A 26,662-nucleotide genomic window follows, 5' to 3' on the forward strand; every position below is an offset into this window, starting at 1 on the left:
ATAGCACTTTCCCTATGGAGCCGGAGCCCTGATGCTTTGCCTGCACATCCACCCCAAGACTAGCCTAGATGCTGGTAGTGCATGCTTAGACTCACAAAAACAACAGTAAGTGTGCTCAAACTTGGAATGCATTTGAATGGGAAGCCAGTGGCCCATCTATTTTAAATTAGAAAGTGTTCTTTAAACTCAGACCACTTTATTGGGTGCATTTTAAACAGTATAATGGTGTTCGGTTTCAGGAGGCGGCTGACAAATCTTACACAAAAGGAAAGATTTGACATAGCAGTGTAAAGAGATGTTAGAAAATCCAAGCCCAGCAGGGTAAGTGGCCTCTCCAGAAAGCCTTTCTTCCCTGTCTAATCTCACCTTTCTTGTCTGACTAATCTCTTTTCACAGCTCATTAGTTCTCTGGGAATCAGAGAAAGGTGCTTTCCAACTAGCCTGCCACAGGACAGGAGACCAGTGCTGGAGGATGGGCGCCTGACCTCTGCAGCACAGTGCAGAAATCCATCAGCACTGTGTGTGAGTGGAGACTCATTTCTACAGGTCAGCAGCAGGCATTTTGTGCAGGATGGTGGCCCCTTACTTAGGAGGTACCTGGCACCAAGCCCCTTCTCTGCCTCTCATCTGTGGCCTTAAGGAATCTTGGGACCCTGCTGAATATACACAGGCCATATTTATAACAAAGGGTTCCAGAAACCTTGCAGTGTTTTGAGAATCAAGTGCAAGTATCCAGAAGGGGCTCATAACCACTGCCTAGCATGTGATAGGCACTTGGTTAGTGGTACATATACAGCAGTGGATGTAGGTCATTGTCTTAGATGACACTGGGCAACTTTCACTTTTTGTCAGCTTCATGTAAGAAATGTCAGTTTCTGTGGTCCTCGCCTCACACTAGTCACATGGCTGGAGAATGCTTAGAGGCCTAGGATAAGGCATGAAGGTGTCCAGTTGCTATAGAAAAGCAGGAAAGATGTTTCCAGTCAGAGGCTTTTCTCCTCCAAAAGTCTTTAACTTCAGCCAGGATCTCAAAGCAGAAGAGACAAGCACCACAATCAGTTTCCTGACTGGGCAGAGACATGGGCAACACCTCTTCTGCCCTTACCTGGCAATGGGATCCTATGGCAATGCTGGCAGGACACAGCATTGATAGATTGGTGATAGATTGTGATAGATTGTGGGGAGAGGAGACTAGTAAGAACTTAATTTCTTGAACTTCTGAATGTTTCTCCAGGACAGGGGGAAGGGATATTTCAGGGGAATGGCATGAAAGTTAAGGCAGGAAGTTGTCTCCCCACCCTCTGAGGTTATCATAAATGTGCTACCACACTTGGAGAAGCTGAGGTCTCTGGGAATTACTGTTGACCTCATCTTAAGCCCTGTCTCAGCTCTCTGTAGACCACCGGTGATGATACTGGCTTTGAGCAACACCTTGAGGACCATGACTTCTAAGTGGTTTGTAATCAGGAGCAGTGATTTGGAGGTGGCCCACTGAGATGCTGATCACCATCAATCTATCATTTAATGAACCCAAGTTTATTCTAGAAATTCCAGAAAATGATTTGAAGAACTTTTCCAACTTTAGTGAAATCAATTGTCCACCAGGATGGAGATGTCCTTTGTATGTGTGAAGGGCAGTCTTCTTGTATTTAGGCCATGATAGAAACCAAAACAGGCATATGGGAGTTGTTATATTATTAATGCCAGTACACATCACATCTGGTCTGTAGGGTGCTTCAGCAGTGTATTGATCCCTCTTTGATAGCCTCTATAATACCTACTTGACGGAAAATGGCCCTGGCTCACAGAGGTCACTGACAGTTACAGAACTGGAGAGGGGGCTTGTCTGGCTAGTTGGACGATATTTCAGAAACATAAATAAGGCAGGTATGACACAGGAGCCAGGATACTGTCTAGCAATGAGATAAGCTTCCCCTAACTGCCTCACTGTGGGTCTTAACCTGAGGGTACTAGCTGGTTCTAAGATAGGCTACATAGGTTGCAAGGGGGTGTGGGGCCAGTCCTGCTATGATCTGGACAGAGCTTGTTTTCTCTAGCTCAGGCACGCAGTCTCAGTTGTAGTCTCCATACTCCCTCTGATCGCAGCTCTCCTACTGGATCTCTTTCCCTTTACTTGGGGGCGATGCTAACTCATTTCTCATTCCCTGTAAGGTCTGGTTTCATTCACCACAGAAACATGCTTAGAACTACAACCTAGCACAGTGTCTCTGGCGGGGGGGACCCCACTTGCCCACTGCTTCCCAGCCCACTCCTCAAGTACAAGGATTCCTTCACCGGAGCATAGGCAGCATATAAGTGCAGCTCCCCAGTCCAGGCCATCTTCCTCTTCTCCTTCCAGCCCAAGACCTAGGAAACCCAGCCTGTGGGGAATGAGGCTTGGGGGTCACACGTGGGTCCCTTGTTCTACCTTACCTTCATGCCTCCCTTTGGATCCTGTGGGAAGTATTATGGTCTTGGGCAGGAAAATGCCTCCATTCTCACAGGACTGTTGAGACCTGTGAACATTGGTGGGAGTGTTGGGGATGAGGCCAACCATCTGTCTAAGATGAGACTAGCTATACCACAGGCCTATCTTTCTCAACATATGCTTCATTGACATGGTCATCCATCCAGGCATCCTCCAGACTGGAAGAAGTCTCTAAAGAACCTGCCTTTCCTATCCAGCCACCCTACCTGGACTGACCTGTAGAAGGAAGGTCAAAGAACTTCTCAGTACTTGGCCAAGACTGTGTCTCCCTGAGCTTGGTGGTGGTCACTTCTGCTTCACATCCCATGATTCACCAAACAGCCCCAAGCCAATAATTCTGGCAATACTTTTCTTTTCTTTTTTATAAAGGATCTCACTATGTAATACCTGTTGGACCCAAATTCAAAATTCTCCTGCCCAGCCTTCCCAATGCTGGAATACATGCACCATTATACCAGGCTTCAGATGCTTATTTTAAAATTTTCATTGCTTTTCTTGTTTTTCTTCCTCTTTGTCCCTGCCATTTTAGTACAAAGTAGGTCATCTGGCCCTCTGAAACTAAGATTTCCCCCAGGCCCACATCATACCTTGGGACAAAAAGTTCCACATAAAAGCCCAGCTTCTGGGGTTCTCCCTTGGTAAGAGGTACAGAGCACAGTGTGACTGGGAGTATGCTAGGCAGTTGTGAGGACAGCTGTAAATATGCTCACAGGTGTTTGGTGGCTCAGAGTCACTCTAAAGAGATCAATTATTTGGAAGGCCACAGTGGCCACATAACACAGCACAGGGAGACACATACTTGGTAGATAATAAACAGAAGTGAACTAAAGACTCGTGTCAGAATTCTTAATAAGTAGTTGCTAGCCTTACACTGACAGATATTGCTCATCACTTGACAGATCTTAGCGTAGGAGGCCTGTGTGAACTCATGCCCAGCTGGAGGCCTAACCATGGATAGGGTAGAATAGCCGCTCCTGGAATCCACAGGCTACCATGGTAAGAATAAGGGTTGGGCCCTTGAAACCCAGATAGGAAAGTGATCGGGGACAAGTGGTTAAAAAAAGGAAAGATGTCATCCTGGAAACCTACCCTGGCCTGGCCCTTAGCCAGCAGTCACACTCTCAGAAACTGAGATTGCCTGGGGTCCCTGGGAAAGCCAATTTCTTAGAACACTGAGGAAGAGATACGAGGACTCAATATTATTCCTCCTCATAGAACTTCCATGCTTCTGGGCCACCTAAAAGCTTTCTCAGTTAATTATACATCCTTATACCCCAAGCCCCACATTGTCTCTCAGGAAATTTGACAAGGGAAGGTTATGGGCAGAGAATAGACCTCACATTGAGTCCCTGGTCTCCTGGGACACACTGAGACAATTGGGCTCATCATCATCTTCTTGCTTAGCCTCCACACAGCCTCCCAGCAAAGGAGGGCTGGGGAGGTACTGGAGGAGCTGACCATCTTGCTTCATTTCTGCCAACTCCTTGGCACAGCAGCTGGGTGTGTTGGTCTCATATGTATCATGAAAAGTGTTATAATCGACCTCATAGAAGCCCTTTTCCAAGGTGAGGACTGGTGTGAATCGGTGGCCCCAGAGCACCTCTGTATCCATGTAAGAGCTTCGAGCTTGGCAGGTCATGCCTGGGGAAACAGAAGTCCTATGCATTAAGATACAACAAATCATTGATCAATCCATCCATTCATATAGCCATTTGTTCAGTCATCCACCCATCCATCTATCTATAAATACATCCATCCATAAATCCATCCATCTGTGTATTCTTGTCACCATCCATCCACTTGTTCCAATCCATCCACCCAGTCATTAAATCATCCACCCACCCACCCAATCATCCATCCATGCCATTATTCATCACACATTTCTTAATAATCTAGTTTGTATTAAGAACATATAAGATAAGGCTGAGTAAGACACAGTTCTTATCCTGAAGGAACTCAAGATACAGCAGAGACAGAAAATTAGAAATTAACATGCAAGCTCCCTGCTGGCTAGTTCTTATGGTGCTAGAAACTGCTATGTAAGCTGCTGTGCGATAATGGTCACCAATAGCATGAACAAGCAGTAGAGTGGGGGAGGTCCTGCAAGATATAAAATCAGCCAGCTGGGCAAGATGTGCATACCTGCACATCAGAAGCACACAGGCTATGGGGGTAATCAACAGCTTTCTGACTGAGTATGAGGCTTGCTTGCTGGGGGAGAATTCATACCTGGTACTGAGAACCAAGACAGAATCCTATGGATATGAAGGTCATAGACTCTATAGAGAAGTTCCAACTGTTCTTTGGCTAAGAAGTGAGGGTATGACCATCAAAAAGTCTCTTAAATGACTATGCTGATCTCCTGTGATCCATGTCGCTCTCATCCTTGGTTGGAGAATCTGATTTTTAGAAAAGGCAGTGAATACTGGGGCAAATCAAAATCTATCAATATGACAAGAAAAGATAGTTGACTTTCTAGCATGAGATGGGTCACCTCTACCATATCTGCAAGGGCCCAGGAGACATTACAGGGGAAGTGGCAATTTAAATGACTGCTGCTGTCACTGCTAGACTGACAACCTCCTCCAGGGAGAGGATGGTAGCACAGAGAAGAGTCAAAAATTTAACAAAGCAGGGCTGGAGGTATGGCTAAATGGTTAAGGCACTTGCCTACAAAGCTTAACGACCTGGATTCAATTCCCCAGTACCCACATAAGGCCAGATGCATAAAGTGGTGCATGCATCTGGAGTGTGTTTGCGGGGGCTAGAGGATCTGGCATGCCCATTACCTCACTTTCTCTTTCTCCTTGCAAGTAAATAAAATAAAAATATTTTTAAAACTTCATCAAAGCAGAAATTCAAAGGATGCAGAGCATTCAACACAAATAAGACTTATAACATGCCCATCAAGGTTCAGGGAACATTGTGGAAGAGGGTGTGAAGGAGCATCCTGAGGTGTTGCCTCTCCCAATAGAGACTGACTGGTGACCCCACAGTGTATACTAACATCACCACTGAGGAGGAGCCTCAGTGGAATGGGTGCAGGAGAGAGGGGATATAAGAGTGTAACCTGATAGGAATATGAACAATATGCAATATATTCACATAGTAAAGTTCACAATTAATAAAAGTTAATGTGCAAGAGTCTGGAATATATTCCTAAGGACCAGAGTAAATAATTTTTGGAATATTTTGAGGCAAGGACATTGAAAACAGCATTCAAGTCTGAAAGACAGACAGGAAAAGAAGCAATAAAAGGGTTTTAAGAGAGGAAATTCACAGAGAGGGAACACAGAGAAGCTGACAGAGTTTGTAACATATGAGGATTGTTTTCTGTAACTGAATATGCACACAGCCTGCATACTCATGCACACATACTGGCACACATGTACATACATTGATTTACATGAAGGGGGCAGACACATCAGTGTGGATTGTGGATTGTGGATTGGAGGACACTCTGATGTCTCTAGTTCTTCTCCACACAGCCACTGCCATGCCTGTGTTATTTTTAGGTTTTGCTCTCTCTCTCTCTCTCTCTCTCTCTCTTGCTCTTTCTCTCTCTGGAGTGCAGTTTTGTTTACGGATGAGAAAGCCTCTGTGCATAGGGTCAAGGGAATGCAGCTTTTCATTTAATCTTCTGGCCATGGAAGGACTAGCTTGGGAATCTTTTAGGCACTGGAGGAAAAGCCTTCCCTAGCTCCTACCCTGTTTCTTCCCTGGGAGGAAGGCTATACAAACTAGGTCTAGGCCATAGGCTGCTTCCTGCTCATCTATGTTCCAATGTCTGGGCCCACCCCAGGGTACCCCAAACATGGTGAAGTTGTAGCCTGATCTCTGTTCTCAGGGCAATGCTTGCCTACACCAGGCCTTTCCATACTGTCCTCACCCTAGTTGCACACCCTCTAACCCAGCAGACGCGAAGATGTCCAAATTAGGTACCAACCAACATAGTCCAGCTCCAATACCTGCAGGCTCCCAGGGTCTGAAAAGAGTGGAGTAGGATTTCTACAGGAATATCTGGGGAGGCTCCTTCTTGCTCTCCTCCCTGCCCCTCTTCAAGGAACATGGCAGTGGGCTGCCCTGTAGCCAGAGATCTGGTTTGGGTATTTGGCTGGTAGTAATTCTGACACATTTCAATATACATGTGCTTTACCTGTGGCATTCCATTTGGTCTTTTAATCCTCTCACCCTTCCCATGAACTTTATCTTCCTCATTTATAGACAAGGTAGGCAAAGTGCCTGGCCTCATGCAGTTCTGGTCAGACTGAATTTGTTCCCAGTCTTAGCTCCATGAACATGATAGCCAAACCATTCAGGTCATTTGCAAGTAGATGGTCTCCTCTAATTTCCAGTCACCCTAACAATCCCATGGACAGAACATGGGTCATGGGTGGGAATGAGGTCAATCAGTTAGGACAAGTCAGTATGGGTCATGGGATATCAGGGAAATGGGAGGGAAGGAGTCAGCCGGAAAGGTGGACAAGTATCCCCTCACTATGCTGAGAAATCCCCTTCCCCTGCTGCACTGCTGGTGGCAGTGAGGGCAGTGGCAGGGAAAGCTAAGGTATCCCTGGTCTCTGAACTGACTGGTTCTTCCTTCTGAACTTCAGAGTGATACTCCTTTCCCAGATTGGGAGCCTGTCTTCTGATCTTGATCCTATTTTCCAAGGGCAGGGTGACCTGTGTGTCCCCAGTTCTATACAAGTCAGCTTCGTATATCCTAACTGTCCTTAGCCCCAGGGACTCCCCTAGCTGCCACCATATGTTGCCTGGCTAGGCTCCAGCTCCCAGCAGATGGCTGGGCAGCTCCTTTGGCACAGTCCCTGGAGCCCATTAGTACCCTGTCTGATTCCACAGAGTTGGAAATAGGAAGGCTTGTGTAGACCCTGTTTGAGTCTCCTATGCAGCAACTAACTTCCCAAAGGCTAGACAGGTGTGCTTGGTACCTTGGCAACAGACCTCTAATACTTAGCAAGTCATCACTAGGGCCTGACCTGCTGCTCAGCTTACTTGGTTAACAAAAGAGAAGGAAGATGGAAAATAAGAAGCAATATGTAAGGTTTGGCTGGTAGGCCTCCCTGCCCAAGAAAGGATGCCCCCATGTGTAAGGACGAGATCTGTGGCTCTCACCCAATCTCAATCCCTCTTCAACCTTAAGGGGCTATGGCATGTGGCAATCTAGCTGCCTGGTAGGGTCAATAGTTGACTCAGGGTGGCAGGCTAGTCACAAAGAGTACATCTTCTTGGGAATGCATGGATGCCTCAGCACAATTGCACTGTTTTCTATGAGGAGCTCTGCATACCTTGAGTTAACTAGGCCAACCTTCTGGAGGATATCTGAGCATAGGCTACTCCTAAGAGGGGACAGCTGACAGCCACTACCCCAGATCCGAGCCTATTGGGCTGTGTGGGACTCACTGAATTTCGGAAGGTCTACAAGCCTAATGATAAGACCCACAGGGTGTATACAGCTACAAAGTCCAGCTCTAAAACATTAACTCTTTTGGACAACTCTGATTTCCCAAAAATATTCCTCTCCTGTCCTAGGACAGACAGCATGTTGGACTGTTGGAAAAGACAGCAGGCCCTGGGGTCCTCCTGGCATTGTTTTGGTCCTGAATCTTGGCTTACTGGTGCATGACTGTTATGTGTCCCTGTGTCTATAGGCCCCAAATGAGACAATATGTTTAAAGTCTTGAACTGTGTCTGGAAGTTGGGGGGAGGGTTCCATTCACATTAGCTATTATTACTGATCTATCTGGGTTAACTTTCTCTTGGTTCCCATTAAATCCTGGGCATGCTGACTGCTGTCTTTGGACCTTTACACACAAACTTCCATCTCTGGCTCACAGTGGCCCAAGCTCCAGGGGCAGGAAGAGGAATATGCAGCAGGATAGGGCGGAGGGTCTTACCTGTTGCTTCTACCATGCCTTCTAAGATGACCACGACTTCAAACTCCTCCTGTTCCAGCTGAGCTCGAGACATCTCCCAGAAAGGGCTCTTCTCGTTGATCTCATGCGAGATGATGAGGGGAGACACTAGGAAGAGACGGTCATCACCAGTGTCGAAGCCCACGTTAATGTCCGTCTGGTTCAGGGGGATGAACTCCCCTTCTTTGGTCTGCCGGGACTTGATGAGCTTGGCCCGGATGGAGGCCTCCACGATGTGCGAGTTGCGGAGGTCACCCACACGGAACATGAGGCACAGCTTCTCGTCCCGCATGGAGATGACGGCGTTGTTGGAGAACATGAGCGTCTCGGCTCTCTTCTTAGGCTGGCTGATCTTGACAAACATGCAGCCTACCATGAAGGCGTTGACGATGGAGCCCAGGATGGCCTGCACCAGGAGGAGGATGATCCCCTCGGGACACTTCTCCGTGATGACTCGGAAGCCGTACCCGATGGTTGTTTCCGTCTCGATGGAGAACAGGAAGGCAGACACAAAGCCGCTGAGGTTTTCAACACAGGGGATCCACTCCTGGTCGCCCACGTGGTCCAGGTCGCCCCGGATGTAAGCGATGAGCCACCAGATGAAGCCGAAGAACAGCCACGTGACGGTGTAGACCATGGTGAAGACCAGCACGCTGAAGCGCCACTTGAGGTCCACCAGCGTGGTGAAGAGGTCGCTCAGGTAGCGGTAGGTCTCCTGCACGTTGCCGTGGTGCACGTTGCACTTGCCGCTCTTCTCCATGTAGCGCTGGCGCGGCTTCTTCCCCTCGGCCAGCAGCCGGGTGCGGTCCGTGGCCACAGGGATGTAATCCCGAGCTTGTTTGGGAATTTTCTTGGGGTCCCGGGGGGTCACTCCAATCTCCATGTCTTGGTTCATAGCATTCCTAGAGTCACCAGCCATAGCTGGGATGTATTAAATTAAAAAAGATCAGCATGAGTGAAATCGACTCTTCTGATTTGTGCAGTCCAGGACAGGAGACGACTTCCATCTGGAGACCAATGGTGCCTCAGACTATGAAATTCTCAAAGATAGAACCATGTATCCACAGCACTTCTTTGTACCCTGGGGCCCACCCCACAATCTAACATACAGCCGACGCTCAGGAGTTTACTGAATGAATAAGCAGTAGAGTTGAACTACACCTTAAGTGTTCAAAAGATTTAAAGAGATCTGGGAGCCAATTTAAAAATAATAATTGCCACATTGTATTAAAAGCTTACTATGTTCTGTGGATTGTCACTTATGATGACCACAATAGCCACTGGAGACAGACTGTAATTTCCATTATACTTTATACCCTATTGATTTCTGATGGCCCATTAAGATGCAGGTTTCACAAGAATTTTGTGTTTCCTTGATGCATTCCAAGAATTGAATTGAGAGCATAGCCTGGCATGTACTGTGATTCAAAGGCACTTACTGAATGAATGGAAGGATAAATAAGAAAGCGGAGTCCCAGTAAGGGGAAGGGACACCTGGCACTAAACACGAAAGTGCTAAGGCTGATACTGGGATTTCTATTCTCCTGGCCCAAAGCCTGGGCTCTGTACTTTAGACCTGCCTGTCTCCTTTCTTTCATCAGCAATCAGCAGCAGTCAGAAAGGAAAAGACAGCTATGTTTGATTTACCAAGTGGTTGCTGCTACTGTCTGCTTGGGGAATCTGAGTGTCTGAGCACTTAAGAACTGCGGTGGAGGTGCACCCTTGAAAGATCTGATGCAGTTAGTCCCAAGAAATTGAGATGGATAGAATGTTCATGTCCCAGGGCTTTCAAATGGACTGCTTTCTATTAGAGGGCATGCCATACTTCAAAGTGCCACCCAGACACCTGCAATAACCAGTCTACTGCTGTTCTGACATCCTATTCAAACCCATGTAAAATGCTCAGTAACTGCTGAGGACAGGTTAACCTGAAGCCAAGCCATGTTGAGGAATGTGTATCTTTTCGCTCATTTAACCAGCCCACAAAGCAGTTATACAAATAGTCATAATCTGTCCACTTCTTTCTTTTTATTTTTTTTGTTGGGGTTTTTGTTTGTTTATTTATTTTTGAGACAGGTTCTTACTATGTAGTCCAGGCAGGTCAGAAAGCCACAATGTAGCCTTGGCTGGCTTCAAAGACTCAGCCTTCCAGTATAGCCTGCTGCAGTACTGAGATTGCCAACATGCCCAGTTAATCTGTCCATATTGCAGTTAGATTTCATGTGGCCAAGTTCCATATAGGATATAGGTTTAGCTAGCTTTCGCCCAAGAGCTTTCCCATAGCTCTTGCAATAGAATGGCCAGAAGATATAATGTTCCATGACACAATGAACTACTTTTTCTAGAAATTACAAAAAGGCTTGGCTCTAGCTGATTACTTTACGGCCACTCAAGCCTTCTTCAGCTTTATAAGCAAGCTTCCTTGTATTTCACAGGTACACCCTTTCTCTCGTATATGAACCCCTTGGTCCCCTTGTTTCTCTCTGTATTGACTGAGAAAACAGGGGGCCTCGACCATGTTGTGACCTTGCCAGCTATAGTGTCTCTTGCTTGAACCCAAGCCTTGACCATTACCAGGCACTTGTGAGCTTGTTTAGGTTGTTGCTTGAAGCACAGGAGGAGCAAATGTGTTGTTAAATACATAGCCTCCAGAAAACAACTCCAGGCCCTTGCTATAGACAATATATGGAGAGCTCCCCTCTGCTGCATACCTATCAGTAGGGTGATTGAGCCCCTCCACATATGTTTCTCTAGTACATACTCTAGACTGATCACTCTGGGGTTTGTTGTTTCCCTCTTTGCAATACCAATTAGCCCTATCTTGGAACAGTTGAAACCAGCCTTTTGTGAGGATTCTCTCAATGCCCTTTCTGGGGTTACTCCATCCATGGGTTAAGCTGGATGGAATACCAGGGAACTGACAGAAACATCTAGTTGCCATTCTCTAAGTTGTTAGGTAGCTAAGTAGACATTAGCAAGCTTGGAGAATATTGGAGATGGATCCTCCATCATAATCATCAGCTTGTGAGACTGGAGAGATAGCTTAGTCTGTAAAGTGATTGCCTTGCATGCAATGAGGACTTGAGTTCAGTCTCCAGTACCCTTATAAAATACCAAGTGTTGTGTGCCTGTAATCCCAGTGCTGTGGAGGGGAGTTGGGAGGACCACTGGGGCTCACTGGCCAACCAGTGTATTCTTATTGGTAAGCTCTAGGTCGAGAGACACTGTATCAAAAAGAGGTGAGTGGGGTGACACTAAGACACTTGAGGCTTGTCTCTGGCTTCTACATGCATGTGCACACACATGCACATATACACATATGTATAAATATAAATTCCACAGCTTATAAAATGAAGAGCTGCAGGATTCTTCTTATTGGTCAGAGAATAGGACGCCAGTCATATCTCTGACCTGGGAGACATGCTATCCTTAGCTGCCTAAGGTCATTAATTGATAACTCTACCTTTGGTTCCAGGGGCTCTTTGCAGGAAAGTAATGAATCAGAAGGTTTTCTGATAAAGAACAAGACTGCCCATCAACTAGACAGGAAAACACCCCTCAGGAAAGCTGTCTGTTGTAGAGGCCTTAGAAATAGCACAAAACCTGTCTAAAATGTAAACTGGCCTAATGGCCTCTTCAGCCTCTGTCCACTCTCACCCTTTGAGGATGTCCCATGTCACTCTGCAAGAAACTCCTCCTGTAAGAATGCACTCCATATGTCTTCATCTGAATTTTTTGGGCAGAGATCAAAAGGCCTGGGGAGATGAGGAGAGGCCAGACTGAGATCCTGGTGACATAGACCACTAGCTACTCCCTGGCCAACCAAGGCAATTTTGCTCATCCTGAGAGATCCAATGACCCTGGCATACCTTTTCCTTTGCTGCCTGAATGGCTACAGAAACTTCAAGGTAACATTTAAGATGTCATATTGCAGAGTCATTCATTTGCTTCAGACATCCATCAGCCATTTTCCACCCTGGACAGATCTACTTACTCCCTAATTCCACGAAGATAAATGAATTGAAGAGGGAACTATTTGGACAGTCTTTACAGAGGCCTATATAGGATTTCCCTTTACCCTTAGGTGAGCTTTTGTCCCATAAAACCTGATCAGAGATACCCAGAGCTGGCTAAGTATGCTGACTCCATATCCCTGTATGACCTGGGGACCCTGCTGCTATAACCCACATAAGACTCGGACAGGAGTTCTGCTGTAGACTCCTCATGGGGTGGGGCAAGTCCAGCCCAGGTGAGCGAGTCATGACCAGGGCACTTGAGAAAGCATACTCTCTTGCACTCAGCTTTGCTGATTTTCTGCACTGTTTCCTTCTTTATTTTTAAACATACTCTCATGCTTTCTTATTGGAGAAGGCCCTGTGCCGTATTAACAGGAAGATGTTTTCTAGGACACTTCAACCCAGACCAGCAAATATTTTGTGCTTGGCAGACTCATCCTAGGAAAAAAAAAAAAAAAAACTGCTTGCTTCTGATTTAAGATGGGTTTGCATTTTCTTTATGTGCTGGAATCACATTCAGGAGATATTCCTTCCTCCATTCAGGGCGTGATGGTTAATTTCTATTGTCAACATGACTGGATTAAGAAATACCTTTGGGGGCTGGAGAGATGGCTTAGTGGTTAAGCGCTTGCCTGTGAAGCCTAAGGACCCCAGTTCAAGGCTCGGTTCCCCAGGTCCCACGTTAGCCAGATGCACAAGGGGGCACACGCGTCTGGAGTTCGTTTGCCAGTCTGGACTAGAGTGAGACCCTACCTCGAAAAAAAAAAAAAAAAAAAAAAAAACACCTCTGGGGACTTGAGAGGTAGCTTAATGGTTAAGCACTTGCTTGTGAAGCTTAAGCACCCAGATCCAATCCCCCAGAAACCACATAAGCCAGATGCACAAGGTGGCACGTGCATTTGGAATTTGTTTGCAGTGGCTGGAGGCCCTGGCATGCCCATTCTCTCTCAACCTCTCTCTCTCTCACACACACAAACAAATAAATAAAATATTTAAAAAAAGAAATACCTTTGGACTTGCCTGTCAGGTTCTTTCCTGAGAGGATTAGTTGAGGAGGGAAGACTCACTCTAAATGTGGGTGGCACCATTCCATGAGCTGATGTCATAGACTGCATAAAAAGGGCAAAAAGGAGAAGGCCAGTTGAAGGTGGGAATTCCCCTTTCTCTGCTTCTTCATCTGCCCAGATGTGAGTACGCGTCCACCACAGCTGCAGGGCACTCCTGCTGCCATGCCTCCCCCATCCTGAAGGGCTGCACTCTCACATTGTGAGCCACAATCAACTTGCCCTCCCTTAAGCTTTTGCTGTCAGGGATTTTATCATAGTGATACAGACTGGAACTTGGATTTGAACTGTCTGTCAGACTTGCCCTGTGGTCCACTATAAAAAAACTGTTTTAATTGGACAGTGTCTCAGCTTCCTGAGCTACAAATCTCAGGTAATCTTTGACCTCCCAGTCCCAGGAGCCATTATGAGGAAGCATAGAAAGGTTTCGTGATACTAACAGTCATGTGCCATATAATGACTCTGATCAGTGACAGACTGCATATTCAACAGTGATCCCCTAAGATGGTATCATTAAATGATAAAGCCTCTGCTTAGCCATTTTGATTTCTATGAGCAAGCTGTACAATGTTTGCCCATCAACAAAATCACCTAATAATGCATTTTCTTCAGAATGTATCTTGTTAAATTGCATGACCCTCTCTCTCTTTCTCTTCAAATTATACACACACACACACACACACACACACACACACACACACAAACTCTCTTGCTTGAATTTAAATGCAGTGTTCAATGAGCCCCATTTTAAACATTAAGAGAGACACAAATAGCAGATAAGCCAGGGCGTCAGTGGCATTTGTAGTACAGGCATTAAACTGTTCTGCAGGGAGCCTCTACTATCCAGATTTCCTTAAGAAAAAGGAAATCCTGGGCTGGAGAGATGGCTTAGCAGTTAAGTGCTTGCCTGTGAAGCCTAATGACCCCAGTGGGAAGTTCGATTCCCCAGGACCCATGTAAGCCAAATGCACAAGGGGGTGCATGCATCTGGCGTTCATTTGCAGTGGCTGGAGGCCCTGGTGCGCCCATTCTCTCTCTCTCTCTCTGTGTCTATCTGCCTCTTTCTTGCTTTGTCTGTCTGTCACTTTCAAATAAATAAATTTTTAAAAAAAGAAAAAAAAAAGGAAATCCTGGCCTCCATTGCTGTGTGCCCATTAAGTCAAACTGTTATTTTTCTGAGGCAATAGAGATGTATTTTTAAAATTGGATCTTCAAGATTCACACTACTAATTAGTATAATTATGCTTCAGCTCAGTAAGCATTAATTAAGCAACTACTCTAATCCTGCCCCAGTGCTGATTTCTGGCCATAAAGCACTGAAGAAAAAGCAAACAAGAACAACAACAAAACGAGTGAAAAGTGAGAAACACCCAAACCTTCTGTAATCTATGTTCTCGCACAGTCTCTCTGAACCTGGGTTTGTGCAGAATTGTGTGTGTGTAGACAGAGAGGCAGGAAAAAGGCTGGGCCTGCTTGAGGCCAGCTGAGTATCTGCAGAGCAGAAGACAAAGCACCAGCTTGAGCAAATCCTATTAGAGCTTGGCTCCCTGTTACTGCTCTTTATCTTAGGGCCTTGCCTGTGCTTGTGGATGGGAAGATTTGACAAGGCACAGTGAAAGGTCTCTGGAAAGACAGCTTCAAGTCCAGCTAAGAGGCTTAATCCCTTTGATATAAAATGCAGTGGAGAGACTCAGAAGATGCCAAATCAAAGGAAGCTGTACTTTAGATGATGCATGAGTGAACTTCACATCTGTTTGAATAGAGCACTATTCACAGGATCCTTCCAAACACCTAACACAATGTAGGAAGCTCTGTGACATAGTAGGCCTAGAACACCAGGAGTCCCTATGGAGCAGTTTGATTAGAGCTACACTAGGGGCTAGGTCAGGCTTCTGCACAGAGCACTGGGCTGGGAGGCTGGTCTCATACTTAGATCCCCTGTCTGTGAAAATAGGAATCACAAATCTTCATGGACCCCTTTGTTTCTCTCATATGTGAAGGGTCACCCACATTCCTTGGGTTTGGGACATGGGATGGTGCTGGATGAAGAGTCCTGGAGGAGGATGTAGCAGTTGTGTCGTTGCTAGGACAAAACACCCAACCAAAAGCAGCATATGAGAGGAGAGGGTTTATTTCAGCTTTCAGTTTTGAGAGGAAGTTTCATTATGGCAGGAAAAGAACGACATGAGCAGAGGCTGGCTGTCATATCTTGTCACATAGCAGCTGGGAGGTAGCAGTAAGAGTGAGCTAGCTCTGAACACTCAGTGGACTGGACTAATAAATCTCAAGACTTGCCTGTAGTGACACACCTCCTCCATCAAGGCTCCACCTCCCAAATTGTCACCAGTTTGGGATTAAATATTCAAATCAGGGCTGGAGAGATGGCTTAGCGCGCTTGCCTGTGAAGCTTAAGGACCCCAGTCCAAGGCTCAATTTCCCAGGACCCACATTAGCCAGATGCACAAGGGGCGCACACGTCTGGAGTTTGTTTGCATTGGCTGGAGGCCCTGGCGTGCCCATTCTCTCTCTCTCTATCTGCCTCTTTCTCTCTCTGTCTGTCGCTCTCAAATAAATAAATAAAATAAATTAAAAAATTTAAATATTCAAATCACAAGAGCCTATTGGGGACATTTCATTCAAACCACTACAGAAATGACACTTGTGTCTCCTATTGAGATATTTGGGTACCATTCTAAATGAATCTGTAGGAATGTCTTTGTTTGCATGGCTGGTGCATAGGCTGCTCCAATCCTCTCCTGGACCATCCTGGCTACCAGAGAGTATTAAAGGAGTTAGAGATGGAGTCTGTGCAGAGAGGGCAATTAACTAGGCAGAATTCCAAGATGCCTGGTGTCCATATCCATGTACATGTTCCTCCTAATCTGGAGATTTGGAGATGGGCCTCTCATTCCCATGGTTGGCACAGTTCTTTTGAAGGATGGAAGGTCATGAGAGGTTGGCCTGGCCTAATCAGACACCTTTAGTAGGAGCTGGGTTTTCTCAAGTCAGGAGAGTCAGCATTCTCTTTTGTGGACTTTAAAGATACAGGGGATCATGTGGCAAGGAAAGTGGCCTCCTTTCTGAACATAGACAGTTGCCAGCTGACTGCTAGCACCTCAGACCCCACCCAAACTGAATTTTGACAACCACGGGATCCAGGAAGAGGATCCCAAGTTCCATGTGAGAACTGAGTGGGTGAGTGAGGCTTAACAAAGTTATAAGGGTCTGGTGAGGGGCTGGGCAGCAGCAAAGCCTTAGAATGAGCACAGGGACCAAACAGGGATAACACAGTTTAAGTAATCCATTAGGTGCCATCTCTCTGCTGGGTGTTTTGTTATTCATGGTATCATTTAATATTCAAGAGAGCTATTCATTAAGTCTCTCAATAACATCATTTTACAACTTACAGAAGCACAGTAATGTCATTTTGTTTAAGGCCACACAATATCTGAGTGGCAGGACCAGGTTCTACTTGGTTCTCTAAGCTCTAAATGTAGGCTGCTCTCCATCAGTCCTCAGAGTTTATCCAAGGTGTTCTGTGCCTCCATGGGCATGAGGCCAAGAGAACCTTAGGCCAGGATGCAGCCAGACTGACATAGCCCAATCTGTGCCAGGAAGTCAATTAACATTTGACTGTTGCGTGCCCAGGTTGCCAGTGGTGTGACCACCTCTCTGCTCCTATATGTCTTCTCCCTCTACCCTCCTGCTTTCCTCCATGTACATGTGATTGAATAGCCCCCTTGCTTCCAAGTTTTCCTCACTGTTCTAAGAAGTTGGGTATCCATGTGGCCCAAGAGCACTTGCTGCAGGCAGAATCACTAGTGTGCCCCTTTCGTCTCAGAAGGGTTTGGACAGAGGACCCTTAGAAAGAAAGAGCACTAATAGCAACCACTAGTTCCACTCTTAACACATCACCGCTGCACTGTCTTTCACCTAAGGGATCTGCTTCGGCCAGGAGTGATGGCAGATGCTCCACTCTTCTGGAATTCTCAGCTGGGAGCACTGTGCATGAGGTAGCAACCATAACCCCTGTCAGACACTGAAAGCGGCTGCCTGCAAAGACAGATGAGGAAGGTCAGTGAGTTTATCTACTGGGCTGGGATCTTTCCACAGACACAGTGTAGGAGCTCATCAGTCCTATGCAGATAACAGGCTTTCTCCTGTTTTAATTCAGATGAAATATCTTCTTACACATCATTCCACATTTTTGATAAAGACTTGAAATATTTAATTCTCTTGCATCTAGAAAAAGCAATTATATAAGCATGCTGTAAACACTGCAAAAACTTGCTCTGGGTTTGGGGGACCCATGAGATTATGGTGAGGACTACAGCGAGCTGTGTGTCCACTTCTCACAGGGGACTGTGCTGCTTGACCCTGTGGCCATGTCACCGTATGGAGCTGTTGCAGCAACATGTGACACTTTGTTTTTCCAAAAATAAAAAATAAATCTGGAAATGTAAACCTTTGAAAGTAAAGCTGGGCCTAGCGATGCATGCTTGTAATGCCAGCACTAAGGAAGCCAGGGGAGGTCTCCATAGCAAGTTCCTGGCCAGACTTGGCTAAATAATGAAAGCCTGTCCAAGGAGAATATGAAGTTGAAAATGAAATTCCATTTTTACATGACAGTGAATCCAATGTAGAAGAATGGTACAAACCAAAAAAAAAAAAAAAAAAAAAAAAGGTAACTGTAATCCAGGTCCAGGTTCAGTCTGACAGCTGCCAATTTATGTATCTGGGCTATTGAGTGGCCTGTTCCTCCCCTAAATGGATGGCTGAGGTGAATTGTACTTTGAGTTTTGCTGAGCCTGGTCCTAAATGTCCTTTTGATAGGTGCACACATTTCTCCTCAAAGCTTCCTTCTTCATACTAATGTGTCTACCACAAACATTTCCTTATACACCATCCTTTGGGCAAAGGAAGGCAGAGGCTTCAACTTGGGACCCACACCCAGCAGAGAGAAGTCAAAGTGCTGTTTGCTGTGTTTCCTCAACCCAGTTCCCATGGTCCTAATTAGCCCTCTCTGCTGCCCACAACTGTATCCTCCCCCACACCTTCATCATGAAGGCAGCTGCTAGAACCCATGGTCTTTCCCACAGTACACCGTCCTCATCACCTGGAGCCTCTAGAAGAGTGCTACAGAAAGAAGCATACTGAGTAAGGACATAGTGCTCCATTTCACTAATTGTGGGAGCAAGGGTTTTCAACAGGAAGAGATTCCTGACTAAAAATGCCATCGGTTCTGTAGAGGAGGGCTGTAAGGACAAGAAGGTGGAGTAAGTGACCTCTGAGCTTGCTTCTGGCTCAGATATAATGGTCACTGATTACCAGTGGTCAGGGATATTGGTGTAGCAGAACTGTGGAACTCTGCCACATAAATGGAGCTGAGTGTAGTTGCCAATGTTTATTCCCAGGCTACTCCAAGCTTTTGAGGGATCGCCAAGGCTAGGGGAATGTGTGGCCCCTTCAGCTCTGCTCCAAGCAGGCCACCTCAGAACAGTATTCTTCCATAGCCAGAGTGGATCATCTCTCCTGTGGCTATAACATGGGCCCTGTGCCAAGAGAAGAGCAGGGACCTCCTGTGGAATGTGGAGCCAGGGACAGTGTGGATCTAGGAATAGGTTGTGTCAGAAGGGACACTTCATCACTGCAGAGCTGTCTCTGTACACAGTGCTCTGACTGCTGGGCTGCAAAGAAGTTTGTAAAGGGTAGCTGTGGGTCAAGGATCCAGGATGCCTCGGGTGAATGCTTGCCCCCTGCATTGGCCTTGCTCAGACTGCCCCTTCCTACATCCTGGCTGCATCTGTCCCTTGAAGCTGCTCACTCAGCACAGAGGATTAGTGTTGAGAACAAGTCAAGCTGGGGAGGAGCTAAAATTGCCTCCCTCCAGAGTTACTCAGCTGTGTCTCATGGCAACTGAGACACTCTGTTCCTTAAAAGCATCTGTCCTGCAGGTGCTGCCTTCCCCATGACTTTTGCACTCTGGTACTTATTTTAAACATGTGTTCAATGCAGTTTCTGCAGAAGGTTGTACTGACTTCCATGTCTTTGTAGACTTGCTCTGGAAGTGAATGTACAAGTGGTGTGTGAGTGTGTGGGCGCTCCCTCCCTCTTGATTACATTGTGTCGTGAGATAGAGGTGGAGATGATTGAGGGCAGGCAGGAAACTTGCCCATAGTCACATGGCTTGGAAGTGGCAGAATCCAGCTTTGAAGTGACTCTGAACCTAACCCCAGAGCCCTTAGACTCTCAGTCTTCTCCTTACTGTCCATCTGACTGTCGTGATCTTGATTCTGAGTTATAATCCTGGCTCTCCTGCCCACATCTTTTGACATGAAGCACATATTACTCCATGTCCTTATGTGAAGTAAAAATTCTATGGGAACATGTTAAAGAACTAGCTACATTTTTGTCAGGAAAATTCTATTCTGCCAAATGCCAGTGTGTAGACTGGGCTTCTTTAATGTGAAATGATAAGAGTTAAGAGCATGTGTGAGGTGTGAAATAATACCAGTATTACTATAATGCAGAAATACTGCTATAGAACAGTAACAACAATTTGCACCTGTCCTGTGCTTTTGTCAGAGCTCTTGCATTGGCTTATAAGACTCAGATAACACTAGTGAGTGCCATTTCAGACTTGTTCACTGGAGCTACCTGAGAACACAGAGCTGCAGGTCACTTCAATCCGCAGATGCCTGCATGAGAAACACTAGGCCAAAGCTTTATGGACTATAAACACTGAAGGACTTAAAAGCCAGTCCCCAAAATGCCCTGCATTCTTCTAGCTGCCCAGCAGCACCCGAGAACCAAAGAAGCATCAGAAGATGAGCTTGGGGTCTTTGGAGGCTCGGGCAGCTGAGGACGAGGGCCATTATTGGCTGCTGGTTCAGACTGCGTCCTTGGGGGATTCCCTACCCCTGTCTGAGGAAGTCATAAAGCTGCCTGTTTCGGCTTCTGGTGTATGGACAGAAAGAAGTATCAATTAGAGGTGCTACTTCTGTGTTGTCATTCAAGAAACAAAATTTCTGAGAGTTCATGCTTATGATAAAAAGACAGATACACTTAAATAATGTCCATTGAAAGGGCTTTAGGGAAGAGGTTTTTTTTTTTTTTTTTTTCCATGTGTAATAACAGGAAATAAGTTCAGCCTTTTTCCTGGGAGTTCAGTTGTTTGGAGAAAACAGAGACAAGAAGACTGTATTTAACACCACCCATTTGTGGAGCTTTGAGCCTGTTTCACTCTGTGTGCTGAAGATGAAATATTTCCTTGCCCATTTTGATGAACTGCTGGGGGCAACTTGGCATTTCTTCTGTCCATTACTTTGATATTTGGCTGTAGCTCACTTGTATAGTTAACACTCAGTACTAGCCCAAGGATTTGTAGAAGATGCATGAAAAATCATGAACAAAAGGGCATGAAAATCAAATGAACTCATTTTATATTTGTATCTGTCTGCCCAGTTCTTTCTCTTTTTAAAACTTCCATCTTTTTGAAAGCAAGCAGCATAGTTTTACTGCATTTTCTCTCCACTGTCTGAATTCTGCATTAAATAATAAAGAGGATTAATAATTAAGTCAAAATGAAAAACCACTTGTTTCCTCGCTAAGGCCCCAGGGGCAGATTTCCTAGGCTGGTGCCAATTTATTAATGATGATTCAAGAGTATGGTATAGAAGTGGAGAGGAGACAACAGTAAGAAACAGGATTGGTGAATATGTGTGGGTTTATATGCAAAGATGTCAGTGAGAGAAGGGAAATGGACCAGGGATGAGAAGAAACCAGGGACATAAGGCACAATAACTACAGTCCTGCTCATCTAATCCCTTCAGGAAACACACAATGCTGTTAGTATTTCATCTTCTTTAAAAAAGGGGAAACTGAGGCACATAGGATCAATGAAATGCCCCAAAGCAGTAACTACTGATCAGCCTTGTTGGTCATAGGGTCTCAGTCAGTCTAAAGATAGCGAGGGAGAGGGGATGGGAGGATGAATGAGGAAGGAAGAGCCCCTGAGAGTAGGAGACAGAGGGAAAATACAGAAGACTGTGAATCACAGGCTGAATAGCAAAGAGGGGCAGATGAAAGGAAAGATAAAGGCAAAGTGAAAGTGAATGTGGTTGTCAAATGAAAGTTGGTGAGAAGCAAAGAAAATATATGAGAGAATCAATTTAGGACATACAAAGTTGAGTACTTTCTGTCTGACACTCTCCATCTGCCATCATCTTTAACCTTTCCTGTGCTATCTGCAAGGTAGGTGTTATCAGACCCAGTATACAGAAGGTGAACTGAAGGTCTGAGAAACTGAGTGATGCTCAAGTCACACAGCTATTTCCTGGCAGAGCAAAAGAAACTACGGATACCTGCAAAATGATGATGAAGAAAGGAGAGTGAAATAAATGGAAAAGGGTCCTTGGATTCAAAGACTCACTATAGTAACAATGTACACTCTCCCCAAACTGATGTAAGGTTCATTGACCATCTCAGGAAAATCCTGCAGTATTTTCTTTCTGATGTGGTCAGTATTACCTTAAAATTTCTTAAAAACAAAAGGGTTAGCACATATAAAATAATTTTGGAAAAGAGTAAAATGGAAGGAAGAAGTCTACTCACTTTTAAGATTTACTATAATGCTATATGGAATAAGAATGTGGTGTTGAAAGAAGAAATAGACAGATCAATGGAACAGAACCCCTGAATAGATCTTCACAAATATGTTCAACTTATTTTCAACACAAGTGCAAAAGAAATTAAATGCAAGAAAGTCATTTCAACAAATTATGAAGGAGCTATCTGACATCATAGCAAAAGAAAATGAACTCAGACCTAAATTTTAGAATGAGGAGATGAGGTGGCAAATTTCAGAGCAGGAGAGTATATTCCCAAACTACAGGCCTGACAAAGAAGTGGTATATAGTTTACACAAAGAACACTCGCAGAAACAACAACGAAGAGCAATCCAACTATGAAATGTGCCAAAGATAGTCCATTGAACAGTTATATAGGTATAAATAACATGTTACAAGAAGGTTAGCCTCATCAGAAAAATGCCAATTAAGGGCTGGAGAGATGACTTAGCAGTTAAGGCACTTGCCTGCATAGTCAAAGAACTCAGGTTCGATTCTCTAGGACCCATGTAAGCTAGATGCACAAGGTGGTGCATGTACCTGGAGTTCATTTGTAGCAGCTATAGGCTCTGGCATACCTGTTCTCCCTCTCTCTCTCCCTCAAATATATAAAAAAAAAATTAAAAATGCCAATCAAGACTGAAATAAATCATTATTAAAATACAGGAACAACAAGCAAGGATGCAGAGAAATTGGATCACTCATGTGCTTCTGGTAGACATGTAAAATTGCATAGTTACTATGGAAAAGAGTTGGACATTTATTTTTAACTCAACATACAACTACCACATGAACTGGCAATTGCATTTCTGTGCATTCACTCCAGAGAAATGAAAACTCATGTTCACAGAAAATCAGTGCACAAATATTTATAAGAGCTTTATTTATAATAATCACAAACTGGGACCAACTGAGATGTCTTTTAATGTGTTAAGAAAGCTATGATACTTGCATACTGTGGACTACTAGACTGCCATTTAGTAATAATGCATAGACAATGAGAGAGAGTGTGAGAGCGAGCAAATGAGCGAGCGAGCGAGAGAGAGAGAGAGAGAGAGAGAGGGAGGAATCTGAATGAATCTCAGGGAATTATTTAAAAAAAAAGCCAATCCCCAAAGTGGCTTACTATAGCATTGTATTTATATTGCATGCAGATGTTGAAAGTGATAGAAGTGGAGAGCAGACTAGTAGCTTCCAGGGCTGAGGAGAGGATGGAGACGTGGGAACCAGTGTAGAGGTAATATGACAGCATAAAAGATACTCATGAGGGTAGAAGTGTGCTTTATATTGGCAATTATTTATTCCTCTGGATAGTTTTGCAAGGGGTTAAACTTCGTAAAGAGCATGGTAAAGTGTTCCACATTTTTTCTAAAACTGAATTTGAGCCAGTCTCCAATTATATAAAAATAAAAATGCTTAATAAAAGCATAAGAGAATGGATGTAGTAGGAAAAGGGACCAAGCTTCAAAAATATGGAGGTACAGGTGTGACCAAAGTGAAAAGGATCGAAAAACCAAGCTGAGGAAGGAAGGGAGGTTGAGAGAAATGAAATGTGATCCATGCGAGTGCCTCTCTGGAGGACCACACATGAAATGGGCCAAGCTACCCCAAGACCACCTGGGGCCCCATTCCTAACCTAAGCTCCACTTCTTGGTGTCTGGTCTTCCAGCTTGTCTCTGGACTCCCATGTAGACAATAGTCAACCTGTGTTTCTTATGTGGTCTCTTCTCCAAGTTACTCCACCTGGTCACCAGCAGATCTGTTTTGCAAGGCTATATAGATGGCTTTCTTGAATCCCCCTGGCTAAACCTTCCCTGCCTTCCCATTGTCTCCAGGGATACTTACCATCTAAGCTGCACTTATTCCTGGACAGGTCTGCTTTTCCTCAGAGTGGATCGGGCAAGGTGTGTAAATGAGCTCCTATTTCAGGCATTCACACAAGGTCAGACCTTTATACACATTTTCAAAGGAACAGTACTAACTTTTTAAAAAGAGACATTTCATGACTTTATTTTTTTGTTATTGTTGATCTGTTAATGTATATTAATGCACTGAGAATATCTCATGACATCTAACCACAATTAGGGTAAGTTGGAAATATAAATATAAAAACACTAAAAAAATTGTAAATAATTGTTCAGATAATACTCATCAGAGTAAACACTGAATTTTGAATTCAAAACCACCAAGATAGGTTCAGAAGGTTTTTTTTAAAAAGGTTTCTATCAGTCATATTCTCATTTCTGACATTTTCATACATACCTACAATGCATTTTGATCTTATCCCCCAACTACCCCCTCTTATCCCCCTCCCATTAATGGCCCTCTTTCCCATTAGTCCCCATTTTACTTTCATACTTATTAAACTTTCTTTCTTTCTTTTTTATTTTAGTTCATCTGACAGAAGGCACTTTGGAAAGCAACAGAGACTCCTGACTTGGGCCCTGCCCCCTGCTGTTTAGTGGAGGCTATGATAGCAGCTGACTTAGTGAGGGGCCCCTGAGGCCTGGACAACCAGGGCTTCTGTTGCCCTGGGGATAGCTTCTTTCCTGGGGCAGAGGCAGCACCTCCTGTCTTTGGCTTTTCTGATCCCTTCCCCACCAGGTTTAAGCACCAAACTTTCAGAGGCACCTTGTCACCTGGAGTGGTGTGAGGGTTCAAAGGGACAGAATGCCAGAGCACCAAGGTCCAAGTAGCATCTGAAAGTCCTTTTGGCTCTTGATTTTTCCCTTTTGAGTCTAAGAACCAATGCAGGAGGCTAGGACTGGTTATAAGATCATATGAAGCTTAAACACCCAAGTTAAAGCCAGAAAGAAGTGACTACCAGCTCCATCTTCTCCTGCCCCTCCCCCTTTCTATCCCCTTCCTGTTTCTAGACTCCCTGGCTACCACATGCATTGGTCCTTGGTAACCAAGTAGTGCTGTTGCTATCTGCCAACTGGTCAGATTGTGTTTCACCTTTGTCCCCAGCCTGCTCTGGTTTTGAATGATAATAGAACTTAACATTTACAGATCTCCAGGGTCATGTATTAAAGGTTTGACTTTGACATTTAGTTTAACACAGCTCTTGGCAAGGGCTGCTGTCACCCTGGGTGCTATTGACTAGAATAGCTCCCTTATCAGAATGTCAAGGTAGGAGGAAGTAGCTACCCAAGGCCAGGCTCCGTTCTTCCTCTGGATGTCTGTCCCTCCTGCTTTAAGATAATTTCAGAAGAAGCACTTCTATAGTCTTCTTGTAAACAAATGCATTAAGGTGTTTTTATTCAAGTGCCTTCCTGCAATCCTCTGCATCAGAACTTCTGTTCTTCCATCTAGATAAAAAAAAAAATTCTTCCATGGCTGACAGCTGTCTTTGTCATTTGATGATGGGTCCTCTCAGAAACACTGCCAGCTCTCAGTGACTGGTTTGTAGTTCACACATGGTGAAAAGTTTAATCTAAAAACAGCTCCCTTGAACTACCTAATGGATTCCTGTTCTCCCTCCTCCACTTTCTCTCCATAGTTCTCCTACCCCCAGCCTAAAATTTCATTCAGTTTTGGCTTGGAAAATGTAGCCAAGCTTTAGTAATGTTCTCCTAAATGGAAAGCAACCCTGCCCAAAGATTACATGCAAAGTCTTCAAAAATGAATTACTCCTGGGCTGGAAAGATGGCTTAGTGGTTAAGCATTTGCCTGTGAAGCCTAAGGACCCCAGTTCAAGGCTCGATTCCCCATGACTCTCTTTAGCCAGATGCACAAGGGGGTGAATGTATCTGGAGTTCATTTACACAGGCTGGAGGCCCTGACATGCCCATTCTCTCTCTGCCTCTTTCTCCCTCTGTCTGTTGCTCTGAAATAAATAAATAAAAATAAACAAAATTAAAAAAAAATTACTCCTGGCACATGCTAGGTGACTGCTGAACTGATTTAAATAAAATTCCGAAGCAGATGCAATTTTCAGGACTGAAAATTCCCAGCCTCTGGTGGCTTGGACCACAAGATGCATGCAGGACCTCAGCATGTTAAGGGCACATGGGAAAATGGAGAATGGGCACACAAGTCATGTCTTTCTGCTGTGGGGTTAATGTCATCACAGATGAACACAGCAGCCTTGGAAGGCTCCAAAATTGAATTTCTAGACAAGAAACCCAGTCAAGCACTTACAGAGAGCCCCAGGGGACCTTGCTTCACACTTACATGGGGCAGCAAGGCAGAGGGCATGTGGTGACAGGGCCACAATGATGCCTCTGAGGGACCCACAGAGGGATGTGCTGTATATGCCCAGTATGTGGCAGGCAGACTCAGGGGATCCCTTCAGTGCTGGGGAATCCACTGAGATTTGACTTCATCCCAAGAAAGCAGCTTGCCTTGGGACAACCCTGGGCAGAGCGAGAGGCCTGCCTCATCTCTCCTCTGCCCTCCTTCCTCCTCATGTCCTCCTGGATGGAACATGGGGCACACTTATTTTCTCTTAAAGCAGACATGCTCCTATGTAGGAAATGTTTTGCTACTTGTGAGTCCACAGCAGTTGGTAGCTGTCTGGAGAGGCTGTGCC

General features: G+C 45.0%; 1 protein-coding gene across 1 annotated transcript; it reads right to left on the reverse strand.

Annotated features, from left to right (window-relative positions):
- Window positions 1-3,359: 3,359 nt before the first annotated feature.
- Window positions 3,360-9,340, reverse strand: Kcnj5 (potassium inwardly rectifying channel subfamily J member 5). The gene is made up of 2 exons (XM_004665481.2): window positions 8,404-9,340; window positions 3,360-4,129 (listed from the first exon to the last, which is right to left on the reverse strand). Exons 1-2 carry the CDS (start codon window positions 9,338-9,340, stop codon window positions 3,825-3,827), a joined length of 1,242 nt encoding a protein of 413 aa, XP_004665538.1. The 3' UTR covers window positions 3,360-3,824.
- Between the last annotated feature and the right edge of the window lie 17,322 nt (window positions 9,341-26,662).

This window comes from Jaculus jaculus, chromosome 3 (assembly GCF_020740685.1).
Source record: "Jaculus jaculus isolate mJacJac1 chromosome 3, mJacJac1.mat.Y.cur, whole genome shotgun sequence".
Classification (NCBI taxonomy): domain Eukaryota; kingdom Metazoa; phylum Chordata; class Mammalia; order Rodentia; family Dipodidae; genus Jaculus; species Jaculus jaculus.

Excerpts from the sequence above, each read along its gene's own strand:
- Kcnj5 (XM_004665481.2), bottom strand. The coding sequence starts at position 9,340 with ATGGCTGGTGACTCTAGGAATGCTATGAACCAAGACATGGAGATTGGA. Across the intron at positions 4,130-8,403 it reads AGGCATGGTAGAAGCAACAG|GCATGACCTGCCAAGCTCGA; the intron begins GTAAGACCCTCC and ends CTGTTTCCCCAG.